Source organism: Antedon mediterranea, chromosome 6, assembly GCF_964355755.1.
Source record: "Antedon mediterranea chromosome 6, ecAntMedi1.1, whole genome shotgun sequence".
Classification (NCBI taxonomy): domain Eukaryota; kingdom Metazoa; phylum Echinodermata; class Crinoidea; order Comatulida; family Antedonidae; genus Antedon; species Antedon mediterranea.
Window position 1 is genome coordinate 22041205 of NC_092675.1, and position 23278 is coordinate 22064482.

At 32.7% G+C, this 23278-nt stretch overlaps 1 protein-coding gene across 1 annotated transcript; it reads left to right on the top strand.

The window, feature by feature from the left end:
• Window positions 1-807: 807 nt before the first annotated feature.
• On the top strand, window positions 808-22810 carry LOC140052264 (apolipophorins-like). The gene is made up of 40 exons (XM_072097738.1): window positions 808-926; window positions 2750-2794; window positions 3111-3265; window positions 3665-3922; window positions 4278-4418; window positions 4751-4940; window positions 5276-5522; window positions 5757-5922; window positions 6155-6337; window positions 6600-6752; window positions 7127-7271; window positions 7479-7637; window positions 7874-8160; window positions 8391-8522; window positions 8802-9019; window positions 9239-9421; window positions 9713-9869; window positions 10158-10271; window positions 10405-10570; window positions 10869-11144; window positions 11438-11646; window positions 11875-13638; window positions 13838-14197; window positions 14471-14587; window positions 14710-15045; window positions 15328-15493; window positions 15699-15883; window positions 16137-16364; window positions 16523-16666; window positions 16771-17023; window positions 17336-17568; window positions 17785-18268; window positions 18427-18638; window positions 18829-19233; window positions 19499-19652; window positions 19827-20012; window positions 20205-20461; window positions 20779-20887; window positions 21051-21343; window positions 21959-22810. The coding sequence occupies exons 1-40, from the start codon at window positions 872-874 to the stop codon at window positions 22052-22054; spliced, it is 9621 nt and encodes a 3206-aa protein (XP_071953839.1). The 5' UTR covers window positions 808-871; the 3' UTR covers window positions 22055-22810.
• The last annotated feature ends 468 nt before the right edge of the window (window positions 22811-23278 follow it).

The window sequence follows — 23278 nt, forward strand, 5'->3', positions numbered from 1 at the left end:
GTAACGCAACGCAAGTGAATTGACCAATCACAAGCGATGGCTTATTCGCTTGTGAACTGTAACTTCGCTTGTCATTGGTTAAAACGCTTGCGTTGCGTTTTACGTCCTTGCGTTATGTTCTAGTGGGAACCAAGCTTTAAGTAAAGTTCAATATCTTATCGTTCAGAGGTTATAAATCATTTTAATTCATTTGTAACCTATTTGTTTCAGATCCGGTTTACTAATTTTGAAACCCTAAAAAATATAATGACTCTACTGTGTCAAAACAGATCGAAAAATATAGCCTGCTGAGAATCCCGTTTTTATAAAATATATTTCAATATTTTTTTCATTGAAAAAATAACAATGTTTATGCTATATCCCTATTCTGTATAGAGAAGTGCTCCTAAAGTATAAAAACACCCACTTAGGCCTACTGTATTCTATTAGAGTCGGAATTATAATATTTATTGATAATATCATTAATCACATACCTATTTAATTCATGATTATTTAAAACAAATTAGAACAAATCTCACATAGACTAGCTTAATAAATGTATATAAATTATCTATTATAAGCCTAAACTCTGTACTGTACAGAGTTTAGGCTTATAATACTGTTGATGTTAGGTCACGCACTAAAAATAGCAACTAATCGCTTTGTTGCTGTTTGCGCGAGCAGAGGGTGAAGCGAACACATGATAGAAGAGCTGTTTTCGTTTTGTCAGCATAAAGTAAATTGAGACCTGGTTGATGGAGAAACGACTTTTGAACCCCATTGTTTGGTGATGAGTATAAAAGGTCCGGGACGAATCGTTTCTTCATTTCTGCAGTAGTTCCACAATTAATCAGTCAAGATTTCGTAAGAAGGCCTACGGCTCTGCTTCGAAATGGGGCTGAAACTAGTATTTTGCGTTTTGGTTTTGGCAACCACCACACTTGCGTGTAAGTAAATACTAAGTTATTCATTTTGTTTTTTATACCACTTAGTTTTAAAGGATTTTTGTTGCATCTTCTAATTCTATCAGCGATCAAAAAGGAATTACAATTTCACAATTTTTTTGTTTTGGGAATTTAAAGAACCTCTGGATTTTAATGCGTTTAATAAACACATTTTCGTGGAATACCTATTCAGTAGATTACTTTTCTTTTGAAACATCAACTACATCAACTTTTTTGTTGTTGGAGATAAGTAAGGTTTATAATTTTTTGTCGGACCAACCAACCAAGCTCTCTGTTTGTTTTACATGAATTGTCTAGTTAATGAACTGGCTTTGTATAAATAATATATATTTCTTCATTACAATTTTGTTTTCAAATTGTTAAAATTAAAGTGGTAAGAAAACTGTAGTTAATCCTGTTCATAGCTTAGTATTCATTAAATTTTTCTTTTATTCGCTGTAGAAAATAATACAGTCGCTACTTCTTATCCAAACAAAGTACTTCAAAGATACTTTATCTGTTCTAATGAGGGCGGGCTGCAATTTTTTTTTTCGTACATAAGTTGGGGACCCCTCATGAAACGTCACAAAATAAACATGAATAATTCATCAGTTAAATTTGTTGTTCCGCGTGCACCCAAGCGCAGCGTATAGCAACAAGAAGTGATTACACGAACAACTGCAATACGATTCTTTCTACAGTAGGCCTAGGATTCTAGGTCAATTCACGTGATTGCCTTCGCGCACTCTTCTTCACACACACACGCCACTATGCAAAATGTGTCCGAGGCTAATCGACAGCTAGGCAAGACATTAAACTAAGTAGTAATTGGACATAGCCCAAAGAAAGCTTAGACCCACAAGAATAAAAAATGTCTATAATTTGTGTACTGTAATTTTTTAATTCTGCTATTTTATTATCAAACAATATGCATGTACCCAAAGGAACTTTAAAAATGCGCGTATATGAACACGAGATGGGAAGATTAGACCCACGAGAATAAAAAATATATTTTTGTGTAATGTTTATTGTTTAATTTTACTGACTTATTACTCGGACTGTGTCGTCATACCTAACACACATACACACACCCACACATAGCTACTACTAGAATAGACATGGTTTTAGAGACTAATAATTAGGCCTAATAGTATTAATAGAAACTATAATTTTAACACGTAATTGTTTAGTAATAAATTATATTAAAAACACCATAAACTAAAGGCTGATTATTTCGACAATCCACACAAAACGCCGCTATTTTTTTATGAAATCCCACGCGGCAACCACACAGCGGAGATTAGACCTATACTAGAATCGTACCGCACTTGTGTAATCACTTCTTGTTGCTATACGCTTGGGTGCACACGGAACAAGAAAATTTAACTGATGAATTATTCATGTTTATTTTGTGACGTTTTCATGAGGGGGTCCCCAACTTATGTACGAAAAAAAAAATCGCGGGCGGGCTACCATTTCTGTAGAGACTCTTAAAAAGTTTTATTTATAGAGGGCGCACTATACGATATTATCAATTTCGAAAGCTTTTTTGTTGTAAACATATTTTTATAATATTGATATATTTTCAACTTTCTTTTAAAAAAATGTAGTTATGCTACAGTCTGAGTTGTATTTAGTATTAATTTTATTTAATTCTATTGTTTTTACATTTATTCTCAATTTTTTCTCAACTATTTTAAAAGTCTGACTGATTATTATATTATAACTAATTATTAATTTTCTTTTATATACCTGAAACATTTTATTTCATAGTATATTATTTACTGAATATACCTGTTGTATAAACTAACTCTTTTTTCTTCCAGGGCCATGGCAAACCACAGAAGAACGCTGTGGAAAAACTTGTAAAAGTAAGATATTTTCTGTTTCCAAAACTGTTTCAACTAATACAAAATTTCAAAAAGAAGCTCATAGAATTATTTGAGTATATATAGACTAAATTTGTTGAAGGTCCTTATTAAATATTTTCAGATTTTATTAAAAAAAAAATTAATTGATCGTAGACTGACAAGGTAGTTTATAATTATGATACCGAAAGTAAATGAAAAACAGTGCTGAGTGTTACACAAATCATCATTCTATACTACATTGTGAAGTTTAACCTATTCCGGATTAACTATAATATTATTTTGATTTTTGTTTGATATGTAATGTAATTTTGTGTAGATATGTCTGGTTATGAATTAAACAAGAAATACACATATGACTACAGTATAACTGTGTCATCACTTATCAATGGAACGTCGGATGAAGATTCTAGTGTTGTTGTAACGTGTAACGCAAACATTGAAGTTGTTGACAACTGTGAAATGGTTTTAACGGTACAGTTTTTCATTTATGGTCATTGTTTTTAACAGTACAATACTTGCTTGAAGCTCCCTATACCTTAAAAAAAATTTGAAGAATTGTGGCGCCTACAATTGTCAGGTTATCATTCTGAATTTGTCAGTATATAATCTTGCAGAACATGCCTATTGAAAAATAAGAAAATCGCAAATTCACAAATAAAAAAGGGTAACATTTGTATTCTTTTAACATAGGCCGAAATATCAACATGCACCCTCTGTGGCATATTTTGCCAAGTACTTCACTTAATTTATGAGTGCTTTCATTATATTAGTGTTAATATCTATACATAGCATACAAAGCAAGGGTGACTATGTTTTTGATATTATTATTCTGGGAAGATGGCATCATGTTTTATAATCTACTTCATATAGGTTTCTCAGGTTCAGATTCAAGAAAAGAATTCTGAAGGTTCACTGACAATCTCAAAAAGCAATAACTTCCTTAGGTCAGAGTTGATGAGCAAAGAACTTCACTTCAGTTATGATGAAGGTCTTATTCAAACACTTTGTCCAGAAGATGAGGAAAAATCATGGGTACTCAACTTTAAACGTGGTGTATTGTCTGCATTCCAAGGAACCTCACTTCAGGTCTTGTCCATGGAACCAGAAGGCCAGACAACATCAATGGAGGTAAGAAGATGTCTTAAATATGGCACTATCGAACAGCTCTCCATATTCAACAGTACCTTGATTTAACAATGCTCCATATCTTAACAGCGCTTTTATTTACAACACTCCTATTTATCTAGAATTTTACTACGCCCAATGTTAGTGTTCTGTCTTACAGCTGTCCCTATTTAAAAGCGCACTAATTATTTGCGATCTATTTAATAGTGTTTTTTATTTCAAAGCTATTCTATTTTACAATGCTCCATTTAACAATTTCAACTCAGTATTCCGGATGACTTATTGGACCACTTGTAGAACGAGTTTTATTATTTATAACTTATAATATTTGATTTATTATTGTTTGTTTGATACCTAGACTGATGTAACTGGTATCTGCCCAGTTGACCTTAAAAAGGTTGATGAGGGTGTAACTGTTAAGTCAAAGGACTTCATGGGATGTCAGAAACGTGGTGAGATTGATTCATCCGTCCAGGCAATACAACTTCTACCTCATGCAGTGAGTAACACACCTAGCGTTTAGTAACTTGTTAAAACAACAATATAGTAATTGCTGTGTAGGGCTAGTTGCTACACTATTAAAGCCCCTCATTGAACAACTAAAATATTGATAAATTAATTTAGAAAGAAACTAGATATTAAAACAACTATGTATTAAGGAATAAGTTAAATATATATATATATATCTTACTATATCTGAAGGCAAATTACTAAAAACAAAAATGATATCAGTTGGTTACTGTAGATCTCAATGAATAAAAATATAAAAGGACTTTTCTGAAACATCTACCATTATTAAGTCACTTGAATATTACATTTAATTTAAAACAGCCCACAATGAGTGTATTGAACAGCACTCAGATCTGTGAGCAACAATGGACAAGTCAGAGACTACAAAGAACCTTGTGTCGTGAGAAACACCTTGTTAAACCTTTTTCCAAAGGAGAAAGTGGCGCTGTTACCACCGTTGTACAAATCATGGAAATTTCCAACATTGTGAATGTTCCACAAAGATCTGATTGTAAGTATACTAAGCTTCTGACTTGCGATTTATTTATTTATTTACAATCTCATTCAACAGCGGGAAACCCGCCACTTACAGAATGGAAAAATGACATAGGAACAGGTTAGGTCATGTTAATGTGAGTGCATGCAAAGAAGTTGGAAATTCTTTCACGCTCTCCTTGTCAGTTTTTGTAGTTTCTAAGTCCAATCAATAACTGATGACTCATCAATGCATAGGTCATAGGTCATCTGTTGACTTACATTTTAATGATTTAATTATACCTGTTAAGAAGGCTAGTTGATTTTTTCCCAATATTTTCTTATAAACTATTACTTACATATTTATTTCAGCACAAATCAACAGAAAAACCGATCTGCTCTTTGAACACATTGTTAAGGAAGATTCAATTGATGCTCAAGAGCTTGAAGCAACTCTCCAAGAGGTCTGCGATAACATCGATTCAGATATTGGCGCAGATGCAGCTGAAAGGTTCGCAAAAGTTGCTTTCCAAATGCGCAAGCTTGAGAAGGCATCACTTGCAGGTGTTGTGTCCAAGGTGATGAACAATGAGATTTGCGGTGACAGTGCTTCATTGAGGTAAGAAAGGTCATTTTTTTTCATTGACCTATGGCCTGTGACCTATAACATGTATTATCAGTTGATCGAAAATTAAACGATAGAAAAACATAATAATTTGATAGATGCACATTTAATATTACAGTGCGGCTTTTAAGTAATAGGTAATTTTTTTACATGTGACCTATGACATATTTCTTGCATCCGTGATTACTCTTACCGCATTAAAATGTATTAACTATTGCTTGATTTTAGGAGATTTGTCATCGATGCCCTTCCAGTATGTGAGAGCACAGCATGTGTTGGCGTAATGACTGATCTTATTCGTTCTGAAGCAGTTGAACAAAAATTAATCGATACTTGGATAATGTCATTTGCATTCTTGAGACATCCATCTGTTGACATGGTCAATGACCTTACCGTACGTAGTGGCAAATTAACTTCAATACCCTGTACCATTTTTTTATTTCAAAAATCTAATTTGTTTTTGGCATTTAATTTTATGGAATATGGTTGGTTAGATGGCCATAGATAATTGACTATTTTAATTCAATATTAATTGATTTGTTGAATCATCTATTGATTTACATTTGTTTATATTTATTGGATCATCAACGTTTTGTCACTTATTTATAATTGTATTGTATCTACAGAACCTGTTAAGAGATAGAGATGATGACAAAGCCCTGTACCTTTCACTTTCTGCATTGATTCATCAATTCTGTAGTGAAAATGAAAACTGTCTGGATTACACACCAGTACCAACTGCTCTTGAGTTCTTTGAACAAACACTTGGATTTGATTGTAATGCAAACACCGACGAGAAAAAATTCAAAGTACGTAATGAAAAACAATTAGTCAAATGATATACTAGCAATTCCACAATGTTGGAGCTGATACAGCAAAGCTCTTTAACCATATTAAAATATAAAAAGAAGAGGGAAATGCTTATTCACAAAGTCTTCACAATTCCAAGAATGGAGGAATTCCATGCTTCTGTTTTAGATTAAATCAACTTTCAAGTCACAGCTGTTCATCTTCTTTTTTTCAATTTTATCTATAAAACTTTCTAATAATTTCTTAACTATTTGTATTTAGGTCATGCTAGCACTGAAGGCTCTTGGCAACTCTGGACAAGCTGTATCCGTCATCCCAACACTTGACCGATGCTTTGAACAGAAGTTAAACCCAATTGGTGTACGCATTGCAGCCATGGAAGCTCTTCGCCGCATTCCATGTGAAAAAGGAAATGTAAGTTTACTACTGAGTTTGGTGGTTACATGCTTCAATGGTCCTCACTTCAAATCTTGACTTTAGTTCAGGACCTAGATTTGTCTATCATTAGGCCTACTTATGCCTAAAGTTCGGCTTAATTGGAAAGTGTTGATTCACCAACTCATTCCAGTTTTAAGTTATCTGAGAATACTTGTTCTATCACCAAACTATGGCCTATGTTGAACCGATATTATGGCTGTGGTTTGTAGTCTTAACCGCATAGCCACTGCCCTAGATTGGAATGTACTTTCTGATAGAAAAGAATATATAATACCTATATAACTATAGCAATATATGCTGTATTTTGTATACTGTACTGTATATAAACACATTTCTTTTCTTTTCTTTAGCGTGACATCATGCTCAATATGTATAAAGACAAGAAAGAAGATAGTGAGATTAGAATTGAAGCATTCCGTGGTGCCATGAAATGTCTTGATGCCAACATGATTCAAAAAGTTATAGAGCAAATGGAAATTGAGAAATCTGATCAAGGTAATTCAATATAAAATATCATCTTTAACTGCAATATTTGTCATTAATTGTTGAAATTATTGTGAAGGACAGATTTTTTACACACATTCTATCTCAGTAACTTTTACAACAGCTGATAACATCTCTGTTTCCACACTTATTTTTACATATACTGCCAGTTATATATAAATGTTATCTAACTGAGACGATTTAAATATTTTCTTTTAGTTGGTTCTTATGTATGGAGTTTCTTGAAGAACCTGAACACAACCTCAGACCCATTGAAACAGGATCATCGTGCAATTGTCCAAGAAAGTGGTGCACTCAAACGATTCCGCATGGACCCAAGAAAATTCTCCCGCAATATGGAACTTTCATTTTTCAATGGTTAGTAAAACTAATATTAATATACACTTATATGATTTTATATATTAAGATTCATACCAAAGTAGGTCTATGTTCAATAATATCAATCATTCATTAACACCATTTTCCCCTGGAGCCACTCTTAACTCTGTTAAAGATCATAGGCATCTCTTTATTGTGATTAATGAAATATTGCTGTACTGTATGTCATTTTAAATGTTTAATTATGTAACCATGTAATATATTGGGATTTACAGATACTACTGGTTTTGGAGCCACCTTAGAGAGTGATGTCATCTTCTCCTCCCAGTCCTTCATTCCTCGTCAAGTGTCTGTAGATTCTAAGATTGATCTCTTTGGATTCTCCATTGACCTTCTGGAGATTGGTGGCCGTGTAGAAGGAATTCAATACTTCCTTGAATCAATGGCTGGACCTGATGGTTTGTTAAAAGAAAATGGAATTATGGATCTTCTGATGGCTCCAGAAAGACGTCAAAAGCGTGCAACCATTAGAGATAGCACATTGAACAATCTACTTGATAACGTGAGTACTATTAAGCAAAGCTCTAACATTGGAAGAATATTGATTTCAAAGCAATATTGTACATATAAATACATTAAATCCACCACTGGCTCCTACGGTTTTTCTCATTTGCAAGGAAACTATGGTGTTAAAACTGTGTATTTTAAATCAGTTTAAATATGCTGGTCGTGACTTAAGCAAATGAGTTAATAAATTTCAGGCCTCTAATAATCCTTTCCTTTATTTTTCAGCTTGACATCCAGGCTGAAGACAAACTTCAGGGGTCTGTTTACTGGAAGATATTTGGAAATGAGCTTGGCTTTGCTGATTTGGCTAAATTGAAAGACTTCAATTTACAAAACCCATCCACTGCTATGCTTCAGGTTAGTGTGTTTCTAAATTACTCATTTGTTTACTCATAATTGTGATTATCTTAATTGTTACCTTTACCATGAATGTCAACATGGCAGAAAACATGATTTGATAATCATGAAAACTTACCCAACAAAATTATTTGGAACCTGAATCCTCTTGTTTACAGAGGTGAGTATCATGCCCTTAGATCCTTATGTAAATTGGTATAGTTATACTTTTAAATAAGAAAATTGTATCTATTATTAAGAATTTATAGATAAACGATATATTTCTTATTTGATTAATAGTTTGTAATGGAGCTTGCAAAAGAGAAAGTCATGGAATACAGCAAGAACATGATGTTGTTGGAGATTACTACTTTTGTTCCATCTTGTGCTGGTGTTCCAATCAAGATCTCTGTCAACGGCAGTGCCTCAGTCCAACTTAAGACTTCTGGAAAGATGGATGTCCGCCAATTAATGGTTGCCCCAAGAAGTTTAGATATTACTGGCAAGATTGAACCAAGGTAAATTTGATTAACAATTATTTACAGATAAACTAAAATTGTGAAAACATAGCTTCTTACCAAGAACACAATGAAATACACATTATAATAAATTATTTATTTGTTTATATTATATTTGAATATTTGAAATAAAATGTCCATATACAGTGTATGTTAGCTAATGCTAAATGGACAATTTGTGAAATTGAAAATTGCTAATTTCGTTAATTTTGAACTTAGTGCAACTGTGGAGGTCAGTACCATTATGGAAACCGATTTTTTCGTTGCTCGAACCGGAGTTAAACACGTAGCTCGTGCTTACACCTCTACATCACTTGAGGGCAGTGTTGTTTTGGCCAACGGCAAGGCATTCAACCTTAATCTTAAGGTTCCAGAAAGACGTCTTAACATTGCAGATGTAAAGTAAGTTTGCTTAGATTTTGAAGAAGAAATTGTATTCATGATATCTAACTGTAGTTCTAGATTTATTAAACATAATTGGCGTGTAAGTGATCTCAAGTTTCTAAGTTCACTCTTAGATTTGGTCTGTAGGCCTACCTGGACCTGTAACCATAATAAGACTTAATTTTGAAGTCATTCAGACTTAACTTTGAAGTCATTCAAAAGTATGGCTTTAAAGATACAAATTAGGAAGACATAAATTGATTTTTAGATTGTCAAACCAAACGTATATTATTTTCATTATTGCTTCAGATCAAATCTGTACTTGATCCGCATGGAAGAAGAGATGGAAATCCAAGGCAATCCAGATACCCAGATGGATTTGAACTTGTGTACTGGTTCAGATATAGAGCAATATTTTGGTGTTGCTCTTTGTGCTGAGGCTAATTTCCCAAGCAGTATCATGAAAGTAAGTGTTAAGTATGTCCACTTTTTAGTGATAGTTAAGGGGTTAAAATGATTTTTTTACTGTAGTTTGTTTTGTACGTATTAAATTGATATCTTCACTAATTTATTATGTTGAAAGCTTCATCGCCATTTAAAAAAATGAGGTCATAAGGTGCTACAAGATTAGTTACCATAATAGTGCAATAAAATGGATTTCTTCATATCAAATCATTAACCCTTATTTAGATATTACATGGTTGAAGATTAGATTTCTCTAAATTTACTGTATATATGTATTCTTAACCCACAGCCAAATGGCCCACGTTTCCCATTGTCTGGAAATGTTGATGTTGAAATCTACTTGGAGAAGCGTGATGTATCTCTTACCGAATACAGAATGGAGGCTTCATACAAAAAGAAACAGGTATGGCAATTTATGTTACAAGAAAAAGAGCATTTTTACTTCTTTGGCATCATTTTCCTAATTATTATTTTTTATTATCTAATAAATGAAAGTACTATAAAATGTATACAAAACATTTTGAATTTCATTACAGACTGCAATTAATGACGAGGTGTTTGTTACTGATATTGTACATTTTATGGTTGGTACACCCGGTACAACCATTCTACGTACCTACTCACTTGACATGACATTAAATCGTGCAGACAAGAACCTCACCATTGATATGGTAACACCAACCAAAACTGCCTCTCTTTCTGGTAAGTTGATACAGTGGAATTTCTATTATACATACTCCAAAGAAGGTAGTTAATACTCATAAATACTAAGTCACAGTTTAAAAAAAGATGTTTTAGTTACATTTTAGTTCATCTTTAATGTTAAATGTTACAGTATAGTGTGTAACACACATATTTTCATTGTTATACCCACTGTATGCCTATGCCTATATTTGCCACTGCATAAGGTACCTGTACCATTTTTTATTTTCAACTTCTTGTCATCAATAAAACTGATGAATTTGTATTCCTAATTGATTTAATTTTCTACTTACTTTAGCTGACTTGGTCAAAGATGAATTGATGCAGCAATTGGAAGTCCTTTTCTTTATTGATGATGCTCAAGTGATGAAGACTTTCTACAGCTTGAATATTCAACCAGACAAAGAAAACCAAAGAGTTAAATTCTCACCAATTGTCACCTTTGAATACAACTGTCAACAAGAAACCAAATCTTTCAGCCTTTCTGGAAGCGTTACCAAAGATTTAGGACAGAAACGCACCGAGATTGACCTAGTATTTAACAAACCTTCTGAGAACCTTATCACTCTGTCAGGTATTATCATCATCATTTTTTATTCAAGTGGAATTTTTTTTTCACTCTTGTTCTTGTGTTCTCCATTTCTTTTTTAGTAATTTTTTCTACCAAAAATTATCTTATTTCATCCAATTTATTTCCATATTATAGACACCTTCTTGTCTAGTCTTCAAAGCTCTGATAAAAGTTTCTTCTATTTCAATTTACTCATAAAAACAACTAATTCTTTCCCTCCTTAATCCTGATTAAATTACCAGTGCTATTTAAACATTTTAAAAAGTTTTCTATTTTGTTTTCTTTCAACTCATTAGGCAATGTACAGAAAAATATTGGTGAGGAAAAAACCTCGTATGTAACAGACTTGAATCTTGGTGGTCGCTACATCACTGCTAGAATTGATGGAGAAATCGTCAAAAAGGGCAATAAATTGACTTCATCAGCTACTATTGAATATGTACCACGTAACCAAGACAGTCGTACCATGAACTTTGCAATGAAGTTAACAAATAAAACAAATGATGTAGGTTTTTTTTTTATAAATTTTCAATTCCAACATTAAATGTATTTTGACACATATAATTCGTCAAAATAATTGTATGGATTAAATAAATTTTTACCTTTTGTAATCTGATTAAGAATTCTGGTAATTAAGTAAATTCAAATTTTATATCTAAAATATAAAACATATTTCTGCCCTTTCTTTAAGGGAATGTCTTTTATTTACATGAACTTTCCATTTTATCTCCAGGAATTCAGAGAATATGAGTTTATGACCAGTATGAGCTTCTCTCAGAATCCCAAATTTGACTTCCGCATCGACTCTAACACTAAATTCAATGCAATGCAGTCTGAAAGTTCTCACCGTCTCTGCTACAGTAATATCGATTGTCAAGGAGATAAGTTCATTGCACTGGAGCACAACTTTGAACTAGCCAAGTCGGAAAACAATATTCAGAATGATCTTCAGCTTAATCTACGCATCCCAGCCTTGGAAAAGAATTTCCAAATCACACAGTCTCTGACAAGAAACTTTGATAAACCATTGGATATCGTAATTGATCTTGAAGAGATTGTTTCAACTACACTTCTTTTCCATACCAAACTTAACCTAAACTCTGAGGGAACCGAAACTTTACCAAGAGGATCATTGGTATTTGAGCTTTCCTGTCCATTGAGAGAAGGCAAATTTACGCAAACTTGGCAGAGAGTGTCTGAGAACAAAGTAACTGCTACCACAACTTTAAAAACAGAGGCTGATAAAGTTTCTTCAATGGCTATTACTTGGGAGAAGATTGTAAAGGAAGATGATGACACTTACAAAAAGCATAGCATCGACATCGGCATTACCACACCTGATGAAACCGAGGTTGATATTGAATACTACATTGAATTGACCAATGGGGAGATGACAACAGAGTTAACCACAAGAAAGAACCAAGAAAGAATTGTTTTCACAAAGTTGGAATTAGATGACTTGAGTGATAGTCAAAAACTGAAAAAGGAACTAACCTTTACTTGCAATATTCCTGTCCTTGAATCATTGAAAGATGTTACTTGGGCGTCAGAATTTGAATACAAAAACCAGACCTTGTTCAGCTTTGAGTCAACACTAACAGTCCTTCAGAATAAGTTTATCTTTAGTACCAACCTTCGCAATAAGACGACTGATGACAAAAAGCATGGAGAATTTTCCATACGATTTGAAACACCAGAAAACCAATTTGAAGTATTTAGTTCTGCTAAACAACGTGGAAAGCTCACTTCTTTTGAAACATCTGTTACTTTCACACCAGGAAATGAAGATGGTAAAACATTTGCTGTCAAACTGGACCACACCAATAAAACCAATGAGATGACAAAGGAACATCAAGTAATCTTTGCCCTAGAAGCTCCAGATCAGCGTGTTTCAAGTGATTTTATGTTTAGCTGTGCTGAGGGTGCTCTAACATCTGTGTTGTCTGTCACTTATGCTCCAGAAAAAACCATCAGAAACAGCTTGGTTTTGAATACCAGAAACACAGAAACCGAAAAAGTACTAGACTTTGAGATGACTACTACAACACCAGAACGATCATTTGGCCTTGTATTTAACAATAGTATTGCAAGAAATAGAGTCAACCCACATCTTGAGATCTCTCTTACCACAGGCAATGTCTTCACAACTGATCTGGTCTATGAAACTAAAAAGAATGGTGCCATCAAAGACATTGTTTGGATGTTTGATCTTCCTGAAGAAGAGAATGATGTCAAGTTGAGGACAATCTTGAGCAAGACTCCATCTGGTGTTGGCTTTGAATTTACTGTTACACAGGCTGATGCTGAGACAATGCAATTGAACTTTGACATGGTTCCAATGATTACTGAATCAGACAAACAATTTGACATTGCTCTGAATATTGCTAATACCTATATTACTGGTTATGATGTGAATTTTGATCTTGTTTTTGCTCGGTTGAACAGAGGAGCAAGCAATTTGTTTGGTGCCAACATTACTGTTGATGGAGACCGGAAGGTAAGTTGTAGTCATTCTACAATTAGTTTGCAAATGAACATTAAACCCAGTGGTTTTGAATGATTTCCAATTTACTATACCAGAAGATCAAAACAGATTACTGTAAAAAAAAGCTATACTTTAACATTTTTTATCAATTAAATAATTTACAAGAAATATTTCATTCATTCATATTATTTATTTATTCATTTTATTACAGATTGAGTTTGAGACAAGTATGAAAACACTTTATGCCAATCAATATCGTAAAAAGGTTCAATACCTATTCAAGAACAGGTTGCCACAGGTCACAGAAGCTCCACTTAGAAACATGATCTTCAATTTTACTTATGAAACTGAAAATGAGGATATTTCTCAATATATAAGTTTCTTGTACGGTGATCTTAGTGAAGATTATAAAATCTGTATGGAACACACCAACACTGACCAATACCTCGGTAAAAACCACAACATTCATAACGTTGTCCACCTAAGACATCCATTTGTTGTTCCAAATATTCCTCAAGACATGGCAATGGATATCAGATCTGTGATTAATGCTATTGAGACCACCTCAACGGTAAATATGTACTTTTTATTAGTTTAATTTTGATTTTGGAATGTGAATATTGTTTAGCACTTTTTCTACACAAATTCAAATTTAAATTGTTTAAATTTGTCAATTGAAACATTGCAAAAACGCTACACATTTTAAAAAGACAATTGAAAACATTTCAGTCAAACAGTTGTGTATATATATATAGTTGTTAAATGCATTCATGTTTTTATGTCAGGGTTAGCAAAATTAACTCAATACATTTTTTTATTTAATGTATTACTTTTAAATCCATAGATTATGTTTGTCAGAAATGATTTGACAACAACCGTCACTACCCGATACAGAAACAAAACAAATGACAATAAAATTCATCACATGTCTGAAATTATTATCTCAAGACCTGATAAACATGTAAGTACTTTAAAACATAAGTTGTACTGTAGGAGGAAAAACTTTATTAGAAAGAGAATACTTATTATATTTAGAAGCTGAATTCGATATTCAATTTCTAAGCAATATTACTCTTCTTTTAGGATATCACAATTAAAGGTGTTGGCAAACTGTTCGATGGTAACACTATGTTCAGCACTGATATTGATGTAACATACAGCAGTGACAAAACAAAGGCCATCAGTTTCAGTTTTGATTTAACTAACAACACAAATGTTGAATATACCAGTGATTACACCATGGGAATGGAAGTATTGCATTTGTTTAGTAACGTTGATGTAACTTTAGCATGCTCTTTCACTAACAACACTGAACGTGGCAGTTTTGGATTGGAATCGCAAATTGCTATCGACGACGACTACATTCCAATTGCTTTTGAGGGAGAGTTCAACAAACTTTCACAGAAGTATGAGATCCATGTAAGAATTTATATTTTACTGTATTTTGTTTGTATTTTCTCGTATTACAATCTTGTTTACTTTACACAATTCTGTCAATAAAGATTGAAACCATATGCAAGATTGAAACCATAGGCAAGGTTGAAACAGATTTTCCACTTTTTTCATATAGATATTGAGCCAAATGAAAAGATGTCTTAAATATCTATTACACTAAAATCTTAATTTGGCTTATTTGTTGAAAACACAATATTTACTATGCTAGAATGAAAATTATGTGGAATTTTTTTAATTTGTTTATAGACCAATGGACCAGTAAGAGAAATGTGGTTCCGAGGTCAGATCATCACTATTTCCGATGGTCATTACCGTCTGGATATGACCAATCAATATGACGATAAAGTTATACCTAGTTACTTTGAATTGGACATGATCAGCAGACAGATTGAGTACAAACTTATGTTTGAAGGTGAGTTTTATTTTATTGAGAATGAGCAAAGATCATACACAATCAATACAATTTTGCATGTCACATGTTAACACCAAAGGTTATGGAGCATCAATACATTATTAAGAGATTTCTTGCAAAAAATGATTATACCTTCCTATAACATCCAATATTTTTATTATTTGATATAACTTTATCTACTATTACATACTGTTTGAATTTTCAGAGGAAGGTGATGATTACTGGAAGATAGTCATGGGTTACTATAATGACACTGCTCTTGAAGCTGACCTCACCAGAATGATCCAGGGACAACTTACAAATGATGCTCATATGCGTGTTGTGCTCACCAGTCCAAAGGTTCTGAGAAACGAGATCCATTGGCGTCCAGAATGGATTGAAGAAATTAACGTAAGTGCTCTAGTTAATTTTTAGAAAAATGTATTATTTGTTTTATAAACATACATACTAATTTTTTCTGTTAATCTGCTATTTCCATCTAGAATTGAAAAGGCGACTCAAAATGTTAATAAAAGCCTGAGCGTACAGTAGTCACACAATCATTAAAATAATACATGGCATGTGATATGAAGTCAACCAATCAAATAGGTGTCTCATTAACATTGTACATTTTTATAATTTAACACAATTTTTGTTTGTATAGGCTACCATTTCAAACAAAATCGAGAGGATTAACCGCTCTTTAGCTGGTAGATCCAGCGACATGAAGTCACGTATGGATAAGTTCAGACGTCGCTTGTATGATAGTATGATGGACTTTGTTCAAGAAAATGATGAATACAAGCAAATGTTAAATGAAATTAAACGGGATCTTGCAACAAAATTGTTTGTGTTTAAGAGTAAAATGTCAAGTCGTATCATACAAATAAATGTAAGCATATGAATATAAATAACACTTTCATTTTTGTTTTTTTCCTCATTTTTAATATGTTTCACATACATGTATTCATAATAGCATTTTTAATGTTGCATACAATTTAGTTCACAACTACCACTTTTGATCTTCTAACATTTTTCAAATGTTTACAGGAAAATATTAAAACAATGAAAGAAGATATTGCTCTCCAAATTATGCCATCACTTATGAAAATAAACAGTACTCTTCGCGAACTGAAGTCTGAGATTCAAGAGCTAAAGGAAGATCTCAAAATGAAAATACAATTGTGGACACAGGTGAGAAATATACATTGTAGTAGTTGATATGAAATGTATAATGTAAATGTATTGTTGCAGACATCTAGCTATACCTCTCTAAATTGTTATCCATTTCTGTATAGAATGCCTTAGTCTCTCTTGAAAGTTACAAGGCACAGTTTGATGGACGTATGATTGGCGAGTTCAAGGCTTTTGGTGAATCGTATAAAATGAAGATGGCTAGCGATGTAGAATTGATCAAACAAGAATTGACAAATGCTACCATTGAAATAATGATTAGAGAGAAGATCCATTTTGAAACGTTGAAACTCAATATTCAAGCCAAAAAAGAAATAATCAGAGAAATGTTTGAAAACTTCATTGTAAATATTAAAGGTAGCGTATCTTGCTTATTTTTTCTTTCCTGTTTTAGCAACATCGTCAGATTTCTTAAAATACAACCTAATTATTTTGTAGCCCACTACTACATTTAGGGATAGACCTAGCCTAAACACAAGAAGTTTAAAAACACAGACAATTCTTAAAACCTAACTTTGCCACTAATGATTTAGAATTACCAACAATAAACAATAATTATAAATAATAATAAATAAATAACAAATTGCTTACATTGAGATAACTAACTAAACTGATTGAGTTCTTGCTTTTATATTTCATAAGTAATAAATTGATGTTTGTTTTGTCCAGGTGCATTTAGAGAACGATTTGATGAGATGAAGTTGAACTTTGAAGATTCCACTTTCTACAATGACTTGATGATCTTCGTAGAAGGTGTAAAGAACAATGAATTGGCTTCTGACATAATGGAAAGTGTTGCACAGTCTATGAATGAGATACAGAACTCAGAGGACCTCTTTTTGCTGAAGAATCTTTTGACCGAGCTTAGAGAATATAGAAGAGCACAAGCAAACAATACCAAAGTAAATAATCATTCAATTCAATAAATTGGGATTTCACTAAGCCTGGGCAAGACAGGGGACAGACAGCAACAGGTCAAATTAAGTAACAAAACATAGTTTTTAATTGTTTTAAACTAGTGTAATTACAAACAAGATTTAAGATTGACACTGACCAGAGCCTAGTTAGATTCTTTTAAATCTAAAAAATTTTAATATGCTGTGTTTCTTCGTCTGTAGAATTGTATTGCTACCTCACTGATGGAAAAAGTAAAAGGATTCATTATTTTGAGATATGAAGATCTGAAAGAACAAATGTATGCAAAAGCACAGGAGTACAACAGCAGCACATACTTGCTAGAGAAACTTGACATCGAGAATGGTGAAATCATCTTCCTTCTTTTCCTTGAAGAAGAATGGCAAACTTTGACTCAATGGCCAGAGGTATACACACAAGGAGAAAAAATGGACGAATATGAAGGATACCAGTCATCTGTATATCGACGTCTAGGAGGCTACAAGAACAACCTTTTAGCAAAGGCAGCAGCTCAAAGGGAAATGCTCTTCAGTGACACGTATCTGCAGAGTCTTAAGGAACAGTGGGGTTCAGATTCTCTGAATGAGTATGTTGATCAGTACATACAGCAGTCTACTGAAGTATGGAGTTGGTTCTACATGGTCAAGAGACTTATCCAACCAAAGAACCTTATTCCACCATATCAAGGTATGTGCTATTTATCAAGGCATGCTGTTAAAATATAATTATGAATGAATTAGTATTTTATCCAGAAAATGCTTTTAAATTCATAATTAATATACAGAATATTCTATAAATAAAGTTTTGTTTTATTAATATTCTTTGTCATTTCTGATGTTTTTTAGCATATGCCATGATGATGGGAACAGAACACTTCACCACCTTTGATAAATCGTACTTTGACTTCTCCAACAAATGCTCTTACATATTGGCTAGTGATTTCATTGATGGAAACTTCAGTGTCATTGTGGATTATGACAGAGCAGAAAACACTGATTCCAGATCTATTGTTGTCAAAGTCGATGATCAGACCATTGAAATCACTTCAGATTGGCAGGTATGTGTCTTTCTAGAAATGTACCTTTAAATAGCATAACCTTTTGTTAAAAGTAATAATTGATATATTGTACAAAATACGTATACTAAATGTATAATTTGATGCATACACTACCCCTTTTAATTTGTGTTCTTTAGCTAGTAAATAACATTATATATTTATTTAATTTATATATATATATTGTTTTCAGGTCAAGAAGAATGATCGTGTAATTGATCTACCAATCCAGTTCGAGAAGACCACCATTATTCGTGACAACGGCATCATCCGCGTTGACAACACCAATGGCGTGACCGTTCGTTGCAACTTGTACAGTGAATACTGTACTGTGAACGTAACTGGCTGGTATTTTGGCAAGACCCGTGGACTTTTCGGTACCTACAATTATGAGAAGAATGATGACATGACAAAATCTAATGGACGCGTCACCGACAATGTTCCCGAGTTTGCTCGTAGTTGGCAGGTCGGCCGAAAATGCAACGATCACGATAATGATGCTAAACGTTGCGATGCCAATCCAAAGTTGGAGAGCAACCAAAGGTGTGCTGAGCTTTTCTTAGACTTCAGATCTGAGTTTAGTCGCTGCTTTACAGAGGTATGTTATTTTAATGTTAATTTAATGTTTCTATTTAAATATTTCTCATCTTATTCTTGAACATATAATAGTTTATAATAGTGTAGATACAAGCTATTCAATAGCTTTATAATTACTCTTTGAAATATCTTGCACTTCTTCATTTTAAAGTTTTATCTTTCTCATTTCTGAAATACATTGTTTTTTAATATCATATTTCCACATTTTAACAAAAATAATAACTCTGAAACAATCATTTTATTAATATTTATTTTATTTCATTCAGGTGGATCAAAACATGTTTTACAAAATGTGCGTCAACCAGAAGTGTGGTTTGTCGCTCAGTCATGACATTGCATCAGCTATATGTAATGTTTCAAATGCCTACCGTGAGCAGTGCAGACAACAGGAAGTTATGTTGAAGCCTCTTAGGGAATGTGGTATGTGAATTATATTATTTTTTTCAAAGATTATTGATCTGGTGCTCAGATGAGATGCACATGCATTCTTAATTAGAACTCAGAACTTATGTTATTTAACCAAAAGAAAGATTCAATTTAATATGTTTTTATGGTAAATGTTTATGTTTAAAAACAATTTCTCTTCCACCTTAGTCATGTGCAAAGGTAGTGAAAACCAAGACTTTTATAAAAATGAAAGGGAACGTCTTGAAGAAGATGATGATAAACCACAGTCAGCTGATATCATCTTTGTTGTTGAAGAGAAACTATGTGCCCAAGAAGTTGTCAAGAGGCTACCAGATCTTGCAGATTCTTTGAACACTGAACTTAAAAAGAAAGGTAAGCGGTGAACTTATATGAGTCACACCAATTTCGTTCAGTGTAGATAACTAAGTCAAAGACACGTTGGATTAATGGTAGAAAATACAGATTCTAATCACATTCTGGATCTGGTGTAATAACCCAATACTGTTAGTTAAACATATAATGTAAACTTTCTATCAATGTTAATTGCTATTTTTTTTCCCACAGGTATGAAGGAAAATCGCTTTGGTCTTGTTGGATTTGGTGGTCCAAATATCCATGATATACCTCACATGCACACAATTGATCATCAAATTTTCAACCATCAGCGCAAGCTACAGCTTGGAATTGACAGTTTGGAGTTTGGAGAAGGTGGTAACAATGACACATTTAAAGCACTTGAGAAGGCTGCTAACTATCCATTCCGTGCTGGTGTTGCCAAGAACATCATCCTAATCTCTTGTTCACAATGCAAGGACAGTAAGGTAATATTTGAGAATGTGTTAATATTTCTTTTTTTCTCTAAAAATAAAGATGTTTTTACTTGACCAACACACGTAAATTTAAACATTTGAGCTTATGATAATCAGTTGGAATTAGGTCTATGAGGTTATTAAAAAAATAAAAAAGTGTCGAACATCTCATCCACATTCTTTGTTCAAATGCACACCAGTTAACCATATCTACCAATTGTAGAAAAGGCCCTCTTGTATACAATTTATATGTCTGTTCTTAGTTTTAACTGTTCTTTCTTTAGTTCAATTTTTATTCTTCAGTAAATTTCTTGATGTTTTTTTTATAGATGACATACATGAGGATTAGCCGAACTATTATTAAACGTGGTATTAACTTCAACATACTTATGAACTACAACTTCACTGGAAAGGCTGGTAAAGATGTCAGTGTATATGGTAAGTACATTATCATATGGATGAAAGAGAGAAAGAGAGGGGTGGGGTGGGGTGGATTGGAAGTTGCAACTTTAAAATAAGGAGTTTTGGAGTTTCAGCTTAAAAAATAGAGGAGGTTCTTCTCCAGTTTTTTGAAAAATAAAAACAAATTACAATATTTCAGGTATTGATGAACGTTTTGCATTCACACGCAAGTCATCATCTGGACAATTGGGCGATGCTGATCTTCGTCGTCGCATCAAAGAACCAACTAGCAAGTGCGCCATCCTTGCTCTTGAATCAAACGGTACAATCTTTGACATGCAATCCATTAACGACAAAAAGTTCATTGATGTGTTTACGCAACGAATGCTACAGACAACCATGCCAATGGAATGTCAAGTTTGCAAGTGTGTAGCTGATAAAGAAGGAAGTGGCATCAGCATCTGTGAGAAGTGTTTCAATCCATTGATCAAGGTAAGCTGGCTACATCTCTCACAAACATAATAATATTAGGTTTTCACAATGAGTTTGTGCATAAATCAATACATTTATAAACATTAAACATTAATTTCTTAAATATTTAAAACTCATTCCCAATACCGGACACCCTGAAAGTCAGAAAATATTTAAAAATCAGACCCAAATCCTTATATTCCTAAAAGCACACTCTGAATGCCAGACTTTCAGATTATTCAGAAATTATTAGGTCAACCCAAAGGTATTGGGAGAGTTTACTGTTTACAATGTATGTTGGTGTTAATGGAATATGGGAATTGCCAGCCATCACTTTAGTACAGTACAGTTGGGTCTGGGTTGTGTTCACAAAATGTTGTTAAATGATTCTCTTCAAACTGAACTATATAAGAATAAAATCTATCTATGTTTTATTGTAATATAAAGTATTAGATGTGGTCATCTAACACCACATGTCTGTTCTGCTTCACTGTTGTGTGAAAATTTGTGGAGTTACTAGTATTATGATGTTTTTGCAATTGCTTAGGTAAACTATACAATAGTTACAATCTAGAATTTAACTTAGTTCCGACTGAAGAGCAAAAATATTATTAAGTTTTACATTTATCTTTTCAGTCACCATACCGGCCAATTACTGATATGCAAGTATACATTTCCGAGAAAGTCAAGCCCCAGAAACCAAACAAGAAAGCAAATATAAGCAAGCAATAATTGATTAACATCGAGTTAATTTGAAATATTTTGAAACTATCCAATGAGAGAATAAGATGTGTTAATTTAAACAATGAAAACTTTAAATTTTTTTATTTGAATAAAAGAAAAAGATTCACATAAAGCAGACATTTTGATCATCAATATTTTCAGTGAACACTTTCATTTCTTAAGTGTATAGTAATTAGAGGGAAGCTACTAAGTAATAGAATGTCATGGAAGGTATTACAACACAGGTGGTTTAAGGATGCTCACATCTTGGATATGCTCTGTTACTTTGTAGTCTTTACAGATATTGAATGCCGACACTACATGATACCGATTTTCCAGAATTAAGTTGTTGGTAATTAATATCTGTTATGAACTTTGACATAATCCTTGATTTGTATTGTTTACTGAACCATAAAGCAATGAAAATAATGTCCTCCATAATTGAACAATGCAAGATTATGAAAACTATGCAAATGTTTTCGCGTGAAAGCAATAGTAGACACTGAACCATAATCTGTATTATGTAAAGTTAGTTTAAGAAAATGTTGTAATTTTTCTTTTTGTTTAGTTGAAAGGAAATACTAAAACATGTTTATTTGTAGTGGTGAGGATACTGGATATGGTCATTATTTTAGTAAACTTAGTGAGGTTTAATTTGTATGTAAATTGTAAAGTTTGGTATGATGAATATTTGTAATTTGTTTCTTTAAGTAGTTTGTAATACTTTATTAAGTGGAAAATAAAAGGTGATTTTAAAACTATGAATGATATTCCATTTGATAATTTGTTGATTTTTTTAGACATCAAAATATTAAATTTTGTTAACAGAAAGATAATAACTGTACTATATTTTATGTTGAAGCAAAGTTGGTCCACAAAAGAGATAAAATCTAAAATCTAAATCACTTGAATAAATAGATAATAATTGTCTTTTAGAAACGGGTCCACATAAAAATAACTAATTTTGACTACGGTTCAAAAAATCCAAATTGCTTGGTCTGAATTGTGTTTTAAAACAATTTTTATGTGGAGCAATTTTAGCTTCAGTTTTTGAAAATTATTATTTAGAAATAGACTGATAGAGTGCTTAATACAAATGGTACAATGACTTATATCAATATCAGAAGAAAACAATTTCCAACAATCTGATCACCAGGATGGATCAGAACTGACACAGGAGCATGAATAAAAAATAGTGAGGAAGATCTGTGCAATTGGAAAAACAGACTATCC

What these genes read in the sequence shown, in the direction of transcription:
- LOC140052264 (XM_072097738.1), top strand. Translation starts at nt 872, where the DNA reads ATGGGGCTGAAACTAGTATTTTGCGTTTTGGTTTTGGCAACCACCACA. An exon ending in CTGTGGAAAAACTTGTAAAA is followed by an intron (nt 2,795 to 3,110) that starts GTAAGATATTTT and finishes AATTTTGTGTAG; the next exon opens with ATATGTCTGGTTATGAATTA. An exon ending in TTCCATGTGAAAAAGGAAAT is followed by an intron (nt 6,753 to 7,126) that starts GTAAGTTTACTA and finishes TCTTTTCTTTAG; the next exon opens with CGTGACATCATGCTCAATAT.